Below are 19,728 nucleotides of genomic sequence, written 5' to 3'. Positions count from 1 at the left end.
GTGTATAGTATAAGGCAATTTAACTAAGATTCTGGCGAAAAAAATAATCTCTATATTTCTATAATCTATAATTATTTGGAAGCCACTTAAACAACATTTTTTCACACATTGATTGAACGGGCTGCAACAATACTTTACTGTAATGCACTGTACTGTAATGCTAATATCTTTTAAGATATTCAGTATTGTCTTTTGCAAACTATGAAAAATGTTGCTTATTTTGGGAAAAAGACGTATTTGAAAGATTTTCTGTACAGCCCAGAATTTGAATTGATAACTAAATTTGATTTTTTTACAGTGTTAGTCAGTTAACTTTATAAAAGTTTTCCAAGAAAAAAACGCGGGACATTTTGAAGAAAAAGCGGGACAGCGGGATATTCAACTAAAAAGCGGGACGGATGGCAACCCTATTTAGTTACACTCTAAAGTTGATGTGTAAATAGTAGAATGTCCATGAAGAAAACCAAATTGTTCATCAACGAAAATAGAATTCTAATCAATGTGAATCATCATTCTATTCAAAATAACTCTCTCAAATAGTTTACTTAAAGAAGGAAGCAAACTAATTGGTCGTTAAATTGAAGGCTCTGAAGCACTTTCTACAGGTTCCAAAATTGGAATTACTTTGGCATTTTTCCATTAGGTATTGGGAAAATACGCCAAGTGGAAACATTTATTGAAGATTTCAACTAAAAAATTTGAAGTGCTTTCAAGCAACTTTTTGATAAGAATATAGAAAATCCCATCTTTCCCCGCGGATTTCATATTTTTAAATTTTTTTGAAAATCAATTTAAGTTCATCAATATTTGTCTCACAAGCACTTCAAAAACACATTTTGCTAAGAAAGAATTTCATCAAATTCCAGGGAAATTTGAGCGTCAATGGAACTTACAACGTTTAAATCAAAACCATGAGCAAACTCAAATTGTTGGGCTAATTTTTGAGCTTTTTCTGCATTAGTCAAAAGAAGTTTATCCCCATTTTTCAAAGTAAGAATGTGCTTCTGGGGCTTTTTCAGAATTTTAGTTAATTTCCAAAATGGCTTTGAGTAGGGTTTTATGTCCTCTCCTGCTTTAGCAAAATTTTCATTACGAATGAAATTTAGACGACGTTTGATCTCTTTTTGAAGGTCGCAATAAATAAATTTCTGATAAGGATCCCTAGTACGTTGATATTGGCGTCGAATGATGAAGATCATCATCGATCAAAGGTTGATTAAATTTATGTTTAACTTTAGGTATTGAAGCGGCTTTAGCATTGACTATTGAAGTTGTCAAATTTTCTACAGCCAAATCAATATCTTCTATTGAATTAAGTGTAACGTTTACATCTTAATTACGTTCAATAAAATTCCTATATCACTCCCAGTAAGCTTTTCGAAAGTTAAATGTTGTTTTTTAAACTGCGACCCAGAGATGGGTCTTGACTCAAACATTCAGTCAGCGAATCTTTTTATTTGTAGAGAAACTGTGTTAGTTAAAATTTCTGGGACTAGACAATTTTCTCTACAAAAAAAAAGTTTCGCTGACTGAATGTTTGAGTCAAGACCCATCTCTGTCTCGCAGTTTATATAGAAAAAGAAATAAGGCGGTGCAAAACACCGAATTTTGTTGGATATCCAAATACGGCAAACGCACCATTTATCATAATAATGGGAAACCAATTCCCTTCATTCCGATAGACATCGACACTCGACCAGTATAACTTCCATACGCCAGGTTGTCTCTTGTAGTAGAATGTTAATACATGGGCGGAGAGGCGCAAGATGTGGATTCAAGTCCTACCGGGAGACAAGGCGAATTTTTTCGCATGTTTTTCAACATTAATTTTCATCTTGTCTAGTCCCTGAAATTTCAACTAACATAGTTGGATTCATTTCTCTACAAAAAAAAGTTAAATGTTGATTTCAAAGGGTTTTCAATGGGGTTTTGGGATAAAGGAAAAGTTATGGAAGGTTGCAGGTGGTCTGAATCGAGGTCCGCATTAGTAAATAATTTCGACTACAATGCTCGCCCAAATCCGTTAAAACCAAATCAATTTTGGAGTGATTTCTAATTGAAGAAAAACAAGTGTGCCCATTAGGATATTCAACAGTATAATAACCTGCAGAACAGTCATAAGAAATATTCACATTAGAATTTGATGAAATATTATTTTGAGATCGGTGTTTTGCATTAAAATCACCAATAATGTAAACAAAATAGATATATTTCTGGTGAGTTTTTGTAAATCTCCATTCAATTTTTTTTTGTTTACCGCTACATTGGAATGGCAAGTATGCGGAAACAATTATAATTTTCCCCATAGAAGTTTCAAATTCAATTCCGATTGTTTCTAAGACTTTTGTATTGAAAAAAGGAAGAAGTCGAATTTTGAGACGACTATTGATGACAATAGCTACACCCCCACCTTGTCGATCAAGTCGATCATTTTGCAAAATTAAATAAAAAGCATTGCTTTTCAAGCTATTGTCCGGCTTTAAAAAGTTCCAGTGATGGCAGCAATATGTGAAGGTCGTCCACGATGAAATTGCCCCACACAAAATTGATTCGCAAATTTCGAGTTTTCATCCGATTGCCATCAAGTTTTCAGGGATTGAAAAATATTAATTAAACTTTATTTTACCATTTTACTCGTATTTTATTTACAGTCCATACGCAAATGCCCAAACCTTTGCTTTAACCCCAGCCATCAGATTCTGCACAACCTGTGAAGCATACTTTCTTCAGTTCCTCGACTGTCTTCACTACCTTAGGTCGTTTAAGAAGGTGCTGCTTCATAATCGCCCAGTACTCCTCGATGGGGCGGAGCTTTGGAGTGTTGGGAGGGTTGAACATTTTCGGCACGAAATTGACCTAATTTTCCGCATACCACTTCAGCCTGTCCTTGGAGTAGTGGCATGAGCCCAAATCCGGCCATAAGATTGTTGGGAAGTTGTTGGCTTTCAGGAGAGGAAGCAGCCGCTTCTGGAGGCACTCTTTCATGTAGACCTGTCTATTCATCGTGTCCTGGGTCACGAAAGGTGCACTCCGCTTCCCGCACGTGCAGATGGCTGCCAAACCAGGAATTTATTCGCATCTTCTGATTGCGGACATGCTCCGAAACGCTGAACTAATCCTTGCTCGTGAAAAACAGGTTGCCGGGGATCAGTTTGAAGTCGGCCTTCACAAATGTTTCGTCATCCATGATACAGCATTCAACTTTCGTCAGCATGTTTAGGTACAATTCCTGACGGATTTGTTCTGCTTCTCATCGCGATTAGGGGCCTTTTGTACCTCGAACGATCGAAACGCAGCCTTAGTTTTGACCTTCTGGACAAAACTTTGGCTTATTTATTTATTTATTTACATATTTGTAGTTTAATCGTCTGACTTTAATGTCTCCATAAAAGCAATTGAAAATAATTTAAATATTTTTAAAAAAAATAAGACTATTCATAAAAGAGATAAGTTCTCGTAATCTTACAGATTTTCCAATTTTTGATTTATATACAGCAGTTAACGTGTCAAAATCATAATCTTCATAAAACCAATTGAAGATTCTTCACATCATTCGAAGCTGTTCGCCTTGACCATAATTCGTTCGAGGAAAATCAATACAGATGAACTGTTGGCCTCTTAATATCCCTGGACTGACGTTCATGTTTATTCGTCGGAGCAAGGCGGGGCAATCGGCTTCGCAATCCAGATTTTTTTTTCACAAATATGGCTCGTGCTATTACACGGCGTTCCTAAAAGGTTTCCATGCCAAGCAATTGGCATCTCTGATGATACTCGGGGAGTTCGTACGGGTTATTCCATGGCAGACATCTTAATGCGTATTTAATAAATCTGCGTTGGACGGCTTCGATTCTATTAGACCAAAACTTGGAATTTGGACTCCAACGACAGAGGCCGTTCCTAGAATAGAACGGACTAACGAACAGTAGAGGGATCGCAAACAGTAGGGGTCACGAAATTGCTTAGAAATTCTTGTGATGAAGCCGAGATTTCTATTGGCTTTCGCAATGATGGTCAAATAATGTTCACGAATGTTAGTTTTTTGTTGGCTGAAGGAAATGAAAGCACATTTTGGAATACTGATAGCTAGGCAGTTCATGTAACACCAATCGCTGAGTTTGTTAATGTAACGTTGTAAGTCCTGACAGTTGGTGCTCGTTTTTATCTTGCTACTAGCTGATCCCGTACGAACTTCGTTTCGCTTTAAATCATTGGTACGTCAAAATGAGTTTAGAAAATGAATTCGAAACATTCTTTTGACAATGTTGGGGAAAAAAATCTACAGTGTTTAAAGTCGCTACTATTACTATTACTTGAAATTCAAATTAAACGGTTGATTGGCTTTCTACTAAAATTTATGTGAGAATGTTTTCTTCTCGATCGGTTGCAAAATCTAGACATTATGGCTGAAACATGTACTATTTGTTTATGTGCACGACTCTTTTGCTTGACCTTCACACTTAAATTGGTATCAATTAACTGCCTCCAACAAAATTATTGCACAAAACACTGAGCAACTGAGTGAGCAACTGACATGGACGGCCTTTTATTGACCATGATTCAAAACTTGACACCTGAAATCAATTATCTTTTATGTTAAACTCCCATGTGTCAATTTTCATTACAATTCTATGCTCAATCAAGAGAATATCGTAAAAACAGTGAACAGATAATAACCCCTTTTGCCGACCCCTGAGTCAAAAAGTTTTTGAGTTTTTGAAAGCAAAAGAGCGTCCCTCAAAACTCCTATGTGGAAATTTTCATCTCAATCCAATGTAGAATAACGTCAAAATCGCAAAAACATCAAAGTTGGGTGTGGACGACTTCTTCAGCCAACTTCTGATCCGCAATTCAAAACTTGAAATCGATTGCTCGTCTCTCAAAACACTCATGTGCAAATTTTCATCACAATCCGGTGTATAATAACGCCAATATCGCAAAAGCATTAATCAGTGAATATGGACGACACCTTTGGCCGACTCCAAACCCTAAATTTGATAACTGTAATCGGTTGTTCGTCTCTCAAAACACTCATGTGCAAATTCTCATCACAATCCGATGTACAATAACGCCAATATAGCAAAAACATTAATCAGTGAATATGGACGACCCCTTTTGCCGACTCCAAACCCTAAATTTGATAACTGTAATCGATTGCTCGTCTTTTAAAACTCTCATGTGCAAATTTTCATTACAATCAGACGAAAAATAACGTCAATATCGCCAAAACATTATTTGTCTTGTATGGACGACCCCTTTCAGAAGGGGTCTTCCAAAAATCTGAAAACATTTTTCATCCTTCCTGGACCTAATGAGTATCCATGCCAAATTTCAGACCTCTAGCTCTTAAGACGGCTGAGTCTATAGAGGACAAACAAACAAACAAACAAACATACAGATAATTGCTTTTTATATATATAGATTGATTTTGAGGTCATCAGCATATGCCAGGGAAGTGCCAACAGGATATCGTTGAAGAAAATAGAGAAAAGAAGCGGACCAAGGTTGCTCCCCTGTGGGGCACCTGAGTTGTTCTGGAATTTCTAAGATTCATGAGACCCAATTTTCACTGGTACTCTTCTACCGGTTTGATATGATTCCATTCACTTCATTATAACGTCTGCTACACCCAATTTGTCTGGTTTAGCTTGCAAAATCTTGTGGTTGACGCGGTCGAAGGCTGCTTTCAAATCGATGTAAATGGTGTCGATTTGAAAACCTTTTTCGATGCATTTTAGAGAAAAAGATATAAAGTGCGTCAGATTTGTGCTAATAGATCTTCCGGGGGAAAACCCATGCTGGTCAACTGATATGTAGGCAGGCTTCGGACGCATCCTGAGGCGCGACTCAAAAGAGGCAGAGCAGTACCACTCATAGAGGAGGAACTCCCAAACTCCTGGCAGTCGAAAACCACTCTTTCTCGCTTCTCTTACCGCCAGAATCGCTAGGAGCGCCAGTCACTCTTTGCTCCCTCGGAGGCTCTGAGCTCCTCCCAAAGAGGCCTCCCTGGGAGAAATAACTTTGCGTGTGACGATTCAGAATTGCTTCGAGTTAGGTACATATGTATTTGATTGCTTCAAGTAGCTCACAGCTGCTGGCTGGCTGCTGGGGGTGGCTGTGCGACGATGTAAGTAAAACGAATATTAGACTATTTTTGTACCTAAACAACGTTAACATTATTACTCTAATTTACATTCAATGTTCATGTAAAACGATTGTCGAAGTTAAGGCTTTCAGATAATATGTTTTACAAAGAAATCGGCCGGTGTTGAAAGAAGTATTGTAAACAAGAACATCCTGCACCCTTATCAACCTAAATGGCTTTTAAAAACTTAACGTCCACAGATAATCATTCTGCTTTTAAATCAAAAGGCTTAAGGTTGATGGGACATCAAAATTACGTAGACAGAAAAATTATTGCTTCCCCAGCTTTCAAATCTGCAAAAACATACGATTTTCACCTTTCTAAAAAAGGTCTAGATAAGTGGCAACAACGAATGAAAAAATCAAATGAAAACGTTTGAAAATTTATAGTTTAAGATATATTTCTGATGTCATAACGCATAAAGCACCAAATGCAGTAAGTTTTTGTTTTGTTCGAATAAAATTTTACAATTTTCTGTCAAAAATGATTTCAAAACTATAAAGGTGCTGCATACATTTAGGGGTAAAAAATCATCTAGCTTAAATCATAAAAGTTTATGTTATGTTTTTCTGTCAAAAATGATTTTAAAATCATAAAGGTGCTGCATAAATTTAGGGGTAAAAAATTATCTAGTTTAAATCATAAAGGTTCATGTTATATTTTTCTGTCAAAAATGATTTTAAAACTATAAAGTGCTGCATACATTTAGGGGTGAAAAATCATCTAGCTTAAATTATAAAAGTTCATGTTATGATAGATGATATTTTGAATTTAACAAACGCGTGAAGTGAACCAATCATAACAGCATATGGAATCAAGATTTAAAAGATCTTTGGTTTGCATTTTGATGAATTTTTAGCCCAGATTAGTAACTGAATTATTCAAATATAAAAAAAATGCTGATTTTCCAAAAAAAAAATCACACCAACAGTGTTGATATAGGCAAGGTATGTTATAATGGCATTGGAAAAATTTAAAAAAAAATGTAGGTACATCTTTGGCACAATTTTTTTAATTTGAATTTTTTTAATGAGAATCAAAATATTTAAAAATCTATCTCACGATGTTAGGAAATTAGTCATCATTATTTTGTTATCATTAAATGATAACTTCACTACATTATATTCAAATAAAAAATAACACCTCTTGATGTGGTATACAAATGTAGCATCTAACCCGGCTATTGCATAAGGCCCCGTTTGACGGTTATTGATGAAATAATAGCTACCCGAAGATAATATTTCAAATTTCTTTACAAGCTAGAGGCCCTTCTTGTGCTATTTGAATTAAATTTTGCATGTAAACTTCACATAACAATCTGCTTATTTGAGCCACTCTACTCAACAAAATAATCAGCGGGGACACGTCCTACCTTTCGTTATTCATATTCAATCATTTCCAAATGACACCGCCGGCGCAAACCAAAACAAACGAACACGAACCAGCCAGATTCCCAGCTCATAACGTTAGTCTTAAAGCGTTCTCCTAGGGAGCGCTCCCGAAGAGCGCTCATTTATCTTTTAAGAGCGGAGCGAGAGGTAAAAAGAACTCCCTAGGAGCATGACATCTTCGAGGCAGATGGTAACTCCTTCTCATTCCTTCACCCCGCTTAAAGAGTGAGAGCAGATTTTAGCTCCGTGGGTGTTTGCTCTCAAATGAATCCGAAGCCTGTATGTAGGTCTTTGCTTTGTACATTAAGTCTTTCGATACAAGAATTTCAAGGAGTTTTGATCCTGCACATAACGAAGTTACTCCCCTGTAGTTCGTTATATCCTGCTTGTTTCCTTTTTTAAATGCGGGAAACATGACTGATTTTTTCCAAAGGATCGGGCAACAGGCAGTCGACAGAGATAGATTGATTACGTGAGTCAGTGGTCTGCATAAATTGTTTGCACATCTTTTAAGCACCAGAGTTGGTATTCCGTCTGGGCCCGGTGATGCCGAGGATTTCATCTTGGCGATTGCAGTGCAGATGTCATTTTCAGTGTAAACGGGTAGCATCATGTTAACGACTCCAGAAGGAACAGTTTGTCTAGTTGCGCATGTCCGATGATAGATTCAACAAAGACACTCGAAAAATGCTCGTCATAAAACTCACATTGAGCAAAGGCAGAATCGGCTATTTGATTATCAAGGTGCATTTTCGATGGGAGCCCAGATTTTTTCTTTTTTTCGTTAACGAAGCTCCAGAAACTCTTAGGAATTTCCCTCAAACTTTGTTGCTTAAAAGTCAAATATTTCGCGTAGAGCACCCGATTGTATCGTCTGTACTCATTGCTTGCTCTTGCGAAAGCACGTTTTGTTTCCGGGTTACGATGGTTCGAGAAAATTCTCAAAGCGGAAGCGCGCATGTGTTTGAGAGCTTAGGAACAGCTTCTTGGCCACATCCCGAACGGAGGCGTTTGGGTTTCGGATGAAGGCCCGAACTACGCGGTTGTGATTTGTGATGTTGTACGGAATACTTTTTCCTTCACCTCTGGGCTTCCGATCGGTAGTCAATCGTTCCTCGAACCGCTTAATCATTCCCGACACCGTAGATTCGTGATTTCTAACGTTTTAGCGATGGAACGATGCGAGAGATCCTTGTTCTCGTGATGAATGCGCGAGATTTTATCACGCACGACCTGTTCTTTCGACTCCATTTCCGCGAGTTTTGATCACATGACTTAAAAACTTGCAGGATGTAAACAATGCACTATGAACTAAATCCACCCAAATTTTGATTAAATTCTACCCAAGCAACGGTTAAAAAGTTAGAGCAATTTCATAGTGTGGCAATTACATCGTGGACACTCATTATGTTTTGAGTTTTCAAATATAAAAAAACTCAACTTGGTAATCCAGCAAAGATCTAGCGTTCTTATCCATAATATTTAAACTAAGCTTGCCAGATTGCCCGGTTTTATCCGGGTTTGCCCGGATATTTGATGCAAAATTTCGAGAAAGTCCGGTCCGGCCCGGTTGCCCGGATATCGTGAAAAAAGCCCGGATATTGCCCGGATTTTTTCACAATTTTCTCAAAGAAACCATAAAAAATCAAAGTTTTTGAGTAAGTTTTAGCAAAATCGATTAACGGTATGGACATTTTCAACGGTTGTTTCAAACAATTTCGCGGATTTACTTTTATAAACCTTCAAATATTTAAGTGTTCCAAAAAGATTTTGGAAGTCTGCAATTACATTAATAAAATATTATTTTCATTTTTTTTTGCATTTTTTCTTTGCTTTTATAAATAATAACACCTAAATTTTGCCCGGTTATTGCCCGGTTTTTGGATTTGAAAAATTGAAATCCATGCCCGGATTTTGCCAGGATTTTTTGAAAAAATGCCCGGAATTGCTAGGCCCGGATGGGAGTGGAAAAAATTCTGGCAACCTTAATTTAAACATCTATTTGGATCCATGTGGGAACCGTATTTTGTTAGCATAATTATGAGAAGTTTGGAAAGCTTCAAACATTCAATTTGCTTTCAACATAAGTTGAATCATTTCCAGTAAATTTTGATGCAAAATTTTAAATTTTTCCTCAGTAATCTCTCCCAGATCAACAAAATTGTAAGGATCAGAAAATGAAGAAGAAGAACAGGTATTTGAATTTCTGGGAGATTCCCAAGTTTTCGCATGTACGTTGAGACTTGGTTTTTCCCATTAGCTATACCTCTGAGATCGTTAAACAACGAGTCTGTGGCGCTGAATCAGCACAGATAACATTGAAATCACTTCGAGTATTATCAAGACGTGATTCCAAGGTCGACCGAGGCTTATCGCGAACATTCAAATTGTTTGTCGGCCTGACATGTGAAGACGAGAAAGAGGAAGGAGGAGGAGAAACTTTGGAATTTCTCCAAGAAACAACTATTCTCGCCCTAACGGGACAGTCTAAGGAATTAGAGGAATGATTACCTGCGCAATTCGCACACTTGAAACATTCTGTTTGTGGTTTATCACCACCAAAAAGGCATTTAGATTTTTCATGATCGAATGAGCCGCAAAGCATGCATTTGGCATTCATTGTACAATTTTTAGTGACAGTGAGTTATATTTTGAAGAGTATTTGTTGAAAATTTTCGGAACAGTTCAAATTTGACTCGACATAGAAACAAAAGACGAGCATTTTCAAGAATTTGCAAATTATTAACCTGATCCATTTTCAAATGGATCAGATAAAGCTCAGGAAAGAAACCAACACTACTGGTATTATTAGTGTTAGTCCATTATATACTTGAATCCGAGAAAAACCCTACAAAGAATTTTATTTGGGTCTGTTCGCACGGGCAGTTTCGACCGATCTAAATAGAAATCTTCACGTCCTTGACGGAAGTGACGATTTCTTTGCAAAAATCATTGAAGTCAATAATCGAAACCATAATTGGTGGAACCTTTGCATTTTTAAGCTTATAAGAAGAAGGTTTCTTAATACTCTTATCAGGATTAAATATGAATATTTCCTTATCACTGATGTTAAGAAGAATATTGAATGAAAAAGAAATTTCAACTTTTTTGGCCGATGGACCTGAATTAGGCTCGATAATTCTTTTTTTTTTGGCTTTTGTGCCGGCCGATGACTTTTCATGCTGTGGAAAGAAAAGTGAAAATAATAATAAATGAATGAAAATAATGTTAGCATTGAAAAGTGCTGATTAAAAAGAAAAGAAATTAATTTAAAAACTTCCGAATCTTCCGGACAATCCATTAGATCCAAACACTCGCGTCAGTTACCGCTAATATACGCCAATAGACTGACTAAGAAGGGTTTATATCGTTTTTCGTTTCGGTTGCTTTTCAAAATCTCTACAAACAACTCATACTCATTATCAAACATATTTAGTTCACTAGAATCGAACTTTTTTGTATTATTCGTTTTGAACGGTCGTCATAGTACGGCCATAAAATTAAATGATTCTTCCCGATCCTGGGTGGAATTTATTGTAGACAAATGGCAAACATAGTGAGAAATTTTTGCCATTCAACAAAAATGTATATATGTCGTTTGTAGAGAAACTTTTAGTCAAAATAACAAGAATCGAATAATTTTCGATGTTTTTCTGTCTGAAATATTTTTCTGCCAGCAAAACACATTTAAGCTCAACCATCGATAGAAAATATGAATGAATTACATAAAGCAAGAAAGTATTAGACGATACGTGTTGCTAGTCGAATCGGTTCTTTCGAGAATCGTTCCAACATTTTCCAACAGTCTGACCAAGTTGGCTGTCATACAGTAAGTAGATCATACTTTATACAGTAACAACACCTATAAGTGGAGGGAGGGTGCCGCCAAACCAATCTCTATCACACGTGAAACCAACCGGCAGCTGACTGAGCGTTCCAGTCGAGACCGGGACTTCAGGAGGTTTGGACGTGGTGCGGGCTTCTCAGATTTATTAGTGGTATACGGAGTGTGGTGAACGAAATCAAAAGTAACAGAAACAAAACTATCGCTCGAGTTTATATGTGGCAACATGCCGGTGTGCCAAATTTACATGCCAAGCATTCCGTGACACCGATCCGCGAGTTAGACACGGGGAGAAAAAAAAAATCAACAAAACAAAAATCGTGCCGTGTCTGGCCAAGCCGAGAGCTAGCCATTGATGGACTCCGGGTGGGTTCAACGCTGTAAAGGGTTCATTCATCAATCTGGTCGTGTCGAGCCGTGTTATGTAAGGAAGAGACCGGTGCTGCATAGCTACTACTTACATATATGATGAAATTTAACAGTGCAAGTAGTTTGAATCTTGGACATTGCAGAAGAGGGTGGATGGTTAAATGTGTGCTAAACGGTTGAGAAAAAAAACCTCCCAAACGGGGCGTTAGGTTGATAGATGTCATCTTCGCTGAAAAAAAACTCAAACAATCCATTGGACCGTTGCTAGTTAAATTGAGCAGAACAGTTAAGTTAGGAGCAGCCGATTGTTGCCATTACAATAACGTTCTTACCAAATGTCTGACGAAATTATGAATGCAAATAGCATGAATTTTTTATTCATGGAGTCTGTCGACTGATTTTTGGTTCTGACATTAAAAATTATGTGATCTTTTCGTTGTGTGAAGTAAGCAAACGAGTCATTCGACATTTTATTGAAGTAAAATGCTGTTCGTTTGACTGTGTAATACTTAAAAATTTTAGGAATCTGGACAACTAGACATGGCCTTACAAAAACATTGAAACCTGCCAAACCTTTTTCGACGGTCGCCATTGGATATAAGGCTGAATAAGGCTACCAGATTCTGGGTTGAGTTCCATGTTATCCTGAATTTTATCGAATTCATTTCGTTGAAAGTTTTCCTCTACTAGCCAAGTATTTAATGGTTTCACCAAAAACGGTAGAAAATGTCAAAAAAGGTTACTTACAATAACCGTTATACCAATTTTACAGGGTCCGGCAATTGAAGCGCTACATTTAAATAAACACATTAATTGATCAAAACAACAACTTTTTTTTTGAATCCATTCAATTTCTCTTGAAAACAAATTACTTTTTCAAAATTAACTGGTAAAGTTCGACTTTTTCGCCCTTGAGTTTAACCACTCGCCTCAAACGATCGAGAACGCATCGTATGAGGCCCGCAGGTGTTCTTGTGGTATTTTATCCCAGGCTGCCACGAGATGTTGCTTCAGAACCTCCACACCTTCATAATTCTTAGAGCAGAATTCGGCCTCCAACATACTCCAAACAGCGAAGTCCATAGGGTTCAGGTCTGGCGAACTCGCCGGCCACTCGGAGCTCGAAATGAACCCTGGAAAATGTTGCGCAATACAAAGTTGGGGTTTTCTTCGCTTTGTGAGCAAACGCCGAGTCCTGTTGGAAAACCCAATCTCTGGAATCAAAATGTCGACGTGCCCACGGTTCGACGACATTCTGTAGAACTATTTCCCGATATGTATTCTGGTTGATCTTCACTCCTTCAGGGACAAAAACCAGCGGAGTCCGGCCATCACGGGCCATTCCGGCCCAAACCATCACCGATGCTGGTCTCTGTAGCCGGGTGGCCGTCAGCAAGTCGGCACGGTTTCGTGATCTGTCTGGCAACCAAACTCTCTCGTTTTGCTTATTCACGAACTGCTGTACGGTGAAGAGTTTCTCGTCGGTAAACACGATATTCTTCAACCTTCCTTTCGATCGTCCGTTCATCAGCGCCTTTGATCTTTTTACCCGTTCCTGTTTCTGCTTCACCGTAAGGTCTTGAACCTTTTGGATCTTGTAGGTCTTGGTCTGAAGTTTATTTTCCAGGATCCGACAGAGACTTCGTTCCGATATCTTGAGATGCTCTGCCAATTTAGTTTTTTTTTGTCTTTAATAGACTGCAGTGTGTATTATTCATGAATTAGTTATTGAATGCACAGTCATGCTCTATGTGAAACGAGCAAAAATAATAATTTTCTTCTTTCGAAAGGTCTGATTGGTAGTTTATAGCAGTGCACCTCATCGTCATGATTTGAATCTAACATGGTGTACCAATGAATTTCTAATTTAGAACAATTAACCCCAATAAAACCATTGCAACTTTGGTTTACTAAATTCAAATGAAAGATTGTGGTTGGATTCGAAAAATACTATTTTTGGTTATTTTATTTTATCAACGATTCAAACCTAACTGATTTCAACATTTATAAGCAAAATTTTGAACTAATTATCAAGTTTTGTCAGTTTGAGTTAGGATACCTCAGCAACTTCAATCGTCTGAATTAAAGCAAAACAACTACTACATTCAACTTTTATAGTATCAGTCTTGAAGAACAATAATATTTCTAGAATTGTGTGCCTTCAAAGTTGAAAAAATCTTCAAATTTTTGTAATTGCTAATAAAAAAGGAAAAATTTCCATATAAATTCACAGATTATTGGCAACAGTGACGTCACAGGCGGTACTAATCAAGACGTGTAAAGCTTCAGGTGTGTTCTTATACCAATGCACGGAATCGTCCATCTTGTGACAGGCAATCGTAATCGTAGGCATGGTAGGCGAACAATTCGCTGTCAAAAAGCGCTTCGTCTCCACCCTCACCAATGAGAAACTTTTGGTACCCCTTGCCTATTTTTCCTCAATATGCATCCACCCGCAGCTGGAGGCACTCTGGTACTAATACTGAAGCAAGGCTGCCTCGGCACTACCTCCTTTAAATATTCCTTGTATCCAAGGATAAAAAAAGCTTTGAATAGAGAATGACGACTCTGATACCGAAAAACCATGCTAATTCTGGAGAGCAAAGACCACGTAAAGAAAGACCTCAGTGTGTTTGTTGTGCAAATGAACTGCTAGTTTTTTCCGACCGTGTAATATAAATGGTTTTTTTTCCTTAGCGTGTTTTACTGAATAGTTGCATTTCTGCCGCAGCATTTGATGGTGGTGCTTTTGGATTTTGTCCGTCGCTTCCCGCAAGAGTTCCGAATCTTGTAATGGATTATTTTTGCTTCCTCCACCTGACCGTCGTCCCTCGGAAAGAAAAAATCTAAAAACATTTCTTGTACCCCAAAATATAAAACATTTTGAGTGCCTGGTTTGGTACGCTGTGACACCAATTATAGTAATTTTTAGTTTTATTCGAACTTTATTTTATATCTTTTCTGTCGAAAAAGCTGATATAATAAATAATAATAATAATAATAATAAAAATAAAAAGATGTTGCTTACATTCAGGGGTAAAACCTGCGTGTGAGACATAAGGCATAAGGCAGCGCACCTAGCGGTTTATTTCGGAAGCTAGTAGTTCCGCTCAAGATCATATTTTACTTTTAAAAACTAAGCGATTAATCAATATTTTAATGGAAAACTTGTTACAAAAACCCGAATAATGCTTTTTTTTAAATTTTCTACCACTTTAGTCATTAACAATCAGTTTGTAACGGTCAAGGGTCACATAAATTGACGTTAAAAGTCAGCATAGATTGGTGAAAATTGCAGCAGAAATGCGTATCTTTTTAAAGCTTTTAATAATATTTTTTCATTTCATAAATTTTAGCAAAAATGACAAAGCTTGTATGAAAAGATCTTGAAAAAGTGTTTTTTCAACATTTCGATAAGATTAATGAATAATCATTGCCTAGATCTTAGGAAAAGTAAATGGTTCAGCTCAAGATCAGATTTCGACTAGTTCTGCTCAAGATCATTTACCCTACGCATTCCGGGCAATATGGCAAGCTAATAAGCTTAAACCGATGAAGGTATTGCTTAAAGCTCCCATGACTCGAAACATACACTGAAAATACCCTAACTTGTGAGCTTTCCCCACCTACCCGAATGAAACTCCCTCCCTACATATTTGCTATTGATGGCTTAGCCCAAAATTAAGCTCTTTTAAAAGAACTCGTCCTACAAAATCTGATTCTGCAATAAAATGGAAACCATCTCCAGATGTTAACCGCTCGACTATCGAGGAGTTGTTGAGATTGGCAGCTACATCAACGTTTTTGCGAGACTTTGCAAGACTACGAATGAAGCAGGAACAATCATATTTGCCCTACAAAACAGATCATCGCTTCGAAATTCGAACTTACTCACCAAATCTTAATCTGGCACGATGGAGATAATAGAATCATATTTGCCTACAACAAAACCCCCAAAAACAGTTCTCCGGTCCGTTTTTGACAAACTTGAGTTGTCGATATGGAACTCAGGTTTGGAGGAAGGGAGTTCTCAAGTTTGGATTTTTTCTTTTATTTTCAGTGAACAGCGTCAGGTGAAAGTTGACTTTTTCATACTTCCGATTTACCCAATCTAAAAGTCGAGGGATGAATCTGTGCGTCCATCTTGCATTGTTCGATGCGTCCCATTGCTCCTGCCATTGAGCATTGACGTTGCTCGTAGAGCTTTACGCACTCCTCTAATAGCTTTTGTTGTGTAACAATCCTTATCCTCCGCCAGAGTTTTGTCGATGGGAATCATGTCCGCGATGACAAAAGCTACATCTGCTGATACGGTCTTGAATACACAAGGAACTCGCTTGGCTATAAGCCGATATGTACTACCAAATTTGGATCTGTTGAGCCCTACCTCTAAGGCGGAGCTCCAGGCCGCTCCTCCATATTGTAGTTTCGATAGTACTACGCTCGCATGGAGACGTCTCTTGCTACTCTTTGGACAATGGCAATTCGGCATAATCCAGGCCAATGGGTCGATGAGTTTCGATGCTCTCTCACAACAGCATTTGACATGCGCACTAAAACTTAAGCGGTTGTGGACCATTACTCCATGTATACCACAGCTCTTTTGTTGGTCACGAACAGAAATTCGATTTTAAAGCTTAATTCTTTCTGAAGCTTAATTCCTTTCATCCAGATGCCAACCATTTTAACAGACACCGTGGCAAAGTCTTCTACTTCCTTGATCGATTCGCCATTGATAATGAGAACGAAATTGTCTGCAAGTCCGACTATCTGAGCTCCTGATGATAACTTCAGCGTTAACATCTCATTTAACATGGCAATCTAAAACACAGGTCCAATAATGGAACCCTGTGGAACACCCGCTGTTGAGGCAGTAGATTGTAACCCGATTTTGGTTTCGAAAGTCAATACTCGATTTTCGAAGAAGCTCCCCATTATCCTGCAGAGGGTATTGGGAACACGTAGGTATCTAGTGATGTGCTTTGACAAAATCTTCCAAGCTATCAATGTTGAATGCATTTTTAACGTTATTCGTCACAATAATGGTGCATTGACGAACACCTGTCCGTTTCATTTGACAGGCGCGCTTCGTGTATTCTGTCATTAATCGGATGGCGTCCACTGTAGATCTTCCTTTCCGAAAACCGAACTGCCTGTCCGATAGTTCACTTTCAACTCCCGTGTAGATAGTTAGTTTGTGGAACAAAATTTTCTCCAGTAGTTTACCAAGGGATGTTGGATGTCTTTGGGGGTTCTCGATTTCTGTAAAAGCACCAACTGCGCCGATTTCCTCAGATTGGGGAAAGATCCCTCGCCGAAACACTTTTGTAGCACCATTCTGAAAGTAACCAAAATGGTCTGTAACCATGGCCACCCGTTCTCACCAGTGCAACTCTATAGGCTTGGCCACATGGGTCATGAACGCTCTGGTAAAACGCTCTCCAAAAGTTCTTCTTGCTTGTTCTAACAGCTCGCTTAAGTGCTACCATGACTGTTCCAAAAATTGCACCTCCAGTTCTCTATTGGCATCGCGATGCTTCCTACATGTTAAAAGTTTCGTTACAAACTTTCTTATCATCACACTTGGATCATCCATCTCTGCTCATGGACTACTGGTTGTCTACAACCGCCAGATATCGATCTCCAACGCTATTGCGTATCGCCTGGTGGTCGCTGTGCGTGTAGTCGTCACACACTTTTCAGTTCATATCAGCTTTAGTGATGGGCTTGTAATGGTGATATCAATCACCGACGATCTTTTTGGTATTCTATGCTTGTAATAGTTACTGGTAGCTCCAGTGTTACACAGCTCAAGCTCCAGTCTCACGAAGGCCTCTAAATAGTAGCTGTGACCTCTAGGGTTGTTGACCCTACTACTCCAGTCAACCGTCCAATCGTTAAAGTCTCCTCCTATCACTACAGGAGCCCTTTCTGTCAATTCGTGAGTGAGTTCTTCCAACATTGTATTGAACTCCACGATCGTCCATCTTGATGATTCGTAGCGTCCCACGAATCTACCAAAATCATCTGGATAGGAAAACACCCCGTGACGTAGGTAGCAGCTAAGCTAGACCTATTCGCTGTCCAGTTTCTGTTCCGAAACGGAATTATGTATGGTTCCAATAAATGCGCCACATAACACTTCTTTTCGCCTACCATTTGCTCCAGAAGAAGCTGTGCAACCTCGATATGGATAAGGTTTAGCTGGATTACTTCCAGTTATGCTGGCTTGGTCCGTTGCAGCTTCGGGACTGATGACCAAAGTCCCAGCAATTGAAGCAGTGTTGCATCTTTTTCGGTATCTTGGGCGCGGTTCTCAAGTTCTCAAGTGACCTAATGACCACCTTACTCTTACACTCCCTAGCGTCAGTAGCGTGTTGTCCGCTGTGGGTGAGAAACGAATCGTTGTAGCCTTAAAGCTGCTGGTTCACTTATTATGCCACTTAGGTTGGAGAGTGCTTTCTCGAGCTCTCCACAGTGATAAACTCATCCAAGTTTTTGTATTCAATAGAAGCGACCTGCGACAGCTCTCGGACAGTCACTTTCTCGCTTAGGATGCTTTCAACAATCTCCTCCAGCGCTCTTTACTGCTGGATTTTCCTTTAATTCGATAAACCTTTCACCTTTTTGAGTGCATTTTATTTTGATGACGGCATTTAAAAAATTGAGCAGTTTCTCCATTTCTCATTTTTGACTTTTTTAAAAGGATTGCAAAAATCACCCAGAAAATAAAAATGCAACTAGCCGGTAAGGGTTATAAAGACTTGGAGTACTCTTTTTTGTTCGTTTTGTAAATGAAATAATTCTTAACTTCAAATAGATTTCGATCATTTGAAGAGATGCTTTGAAACAATAAAAATGCTAATAATTGCAATTTGGATTGAAAGTGGGAAACGTTTTTTTCATAAACCCAAATAATTTGAAAACAAAGCTTCCGGATGTTTTATCGGAACCATCGCGAATTTTGTAGAACGACAGAATCAACTTTCCGAAAAAGTTGAGAAAGTTTTTTTTACATTATCATATTTTGCAAAATTAATATAAGAGCCGTTTTTTCACACGTTTGATTTCAAGCCCTTGTTGTTGATTTTTTTTCCACATTGTTTTCTTCTTATTAGACGATAAATGCAAAAGTGAGTCTAAAAGAGCTTCCACAGCTTAAAATCCATTCATCAGAGCCTCACAGACCGTGAACTTTACGGGACCATCAATGCGTGTAAACAATAATGAAATGTGATATCTACCGGTATGAATTCCGCTGCAAAGCATGTAAAATAGAAGCGAGCAAACGATGACAACAGTGAAAGTTCCGACTTGTACCGGCACCGGCCAAACTGGGTCAAGTTCGGTAAAGTTTGCTGAACCCGAGCAAACCGGAAGCAGCCGGAGGAAAACCGGCTGTCAGCGGAACGTTTTTCTGCCGGTCGATGCAGGAAATGGCGGAAGTTTGGGTTTACATCTGAGTCGTACGCCCTGGGATCCCTATCCCTGGGTTAGCGGAGTGCAGCCGGGGTCCTGTGCCGAGGAAGCTGGCGTTCGGATTGGAGATTGTGTTTTGAAGGTAATACATGAGTTTTAAGTTTGCTCATCAAACGCTTTTTGAATACTCGAATTCTATTACGCATTCAGGCTAAATACGTATACTTAGTAGAATTCTCATTTTCCCCAAATATCCAATAGATAGAAAGGAGTCTGAAAACTATATGCACATTAGACTCAGTCGATTGTGAGTCATTATTGAATTTCTCCAACCCTGGGGTCTTAAAAGCTCTGTTACGGTTCAAAACTCATTCATGATTTTTTGCAGAATTTTTAAGTAACGTTTACATGAGTAAATTTGAACTTTTAGGTGTGTATGGGAAAATTTGATATTTTGTACTGGAAAATCATCATCATTTTTTATTCTTCTGTGGAACCGAGCTTGCTTACAGTTTTTGTGCTAATTTATAAATTCTTCAAAGGAAATTTTTCGCTGAACA

At 38.3% G+C, this 19,728-nt stretch overlaps 1 protein-coding gene across 8 annotated transcripts in view; it reads left to right on the top strand.

Annotated features, from left to right (window-relative positions):
* The first annotated feature begins 11,442 nt into the window (after positions 1-11,442).
* The window catches only part of LOC129740675 (uncharacterized), a 37,677-nt gene continuing 29,391 nt past the window's right edge, over positions 11,443-19,728 (top strand). The window contains exons 1-2 of one of the 8 annotated variants that reach the window (XM_055732421.1): positions 11,443-11,564; positions 18,868-19,310. In XM_055732421.1, coding sequence (XP_055588396.1) covers positions 19,041-19,310 — 270 coding nt within the window. In that variant the 5' untranslated portion in view covers positions 11,443-11,564; positions 18,868-19,040. Of the gene's footprint in view, positions 11,805-12,051; positions 12,195-18,867; positions 19,311-19,728 lie in introns of those variants that run through there. The other 7 variants (XM_055732419.1, XM_055732420.1, XM_055732418.1 and 4 more) reach the window with 7 other exon arrangements.

This window comes from Uranotaenia lowii, chromosome 1 (genome assembly GCF_029784155.1).
Source record: "Uranotaenia lowii strain MFRU-FL chromosome 1, ASM2978415v1, whole genome shotgun sequence".
Classification (NCBI taxonomy): domain Eukaryota; kingdom Metazoa; phylum Arthropoda; class Insecta; order Diptera; family Culicidae; genus Uranotaenia; species Uranotaenia lowii.
This window is presented reverse-complemented; position numbering and strand designations above follow the sequence as displayed.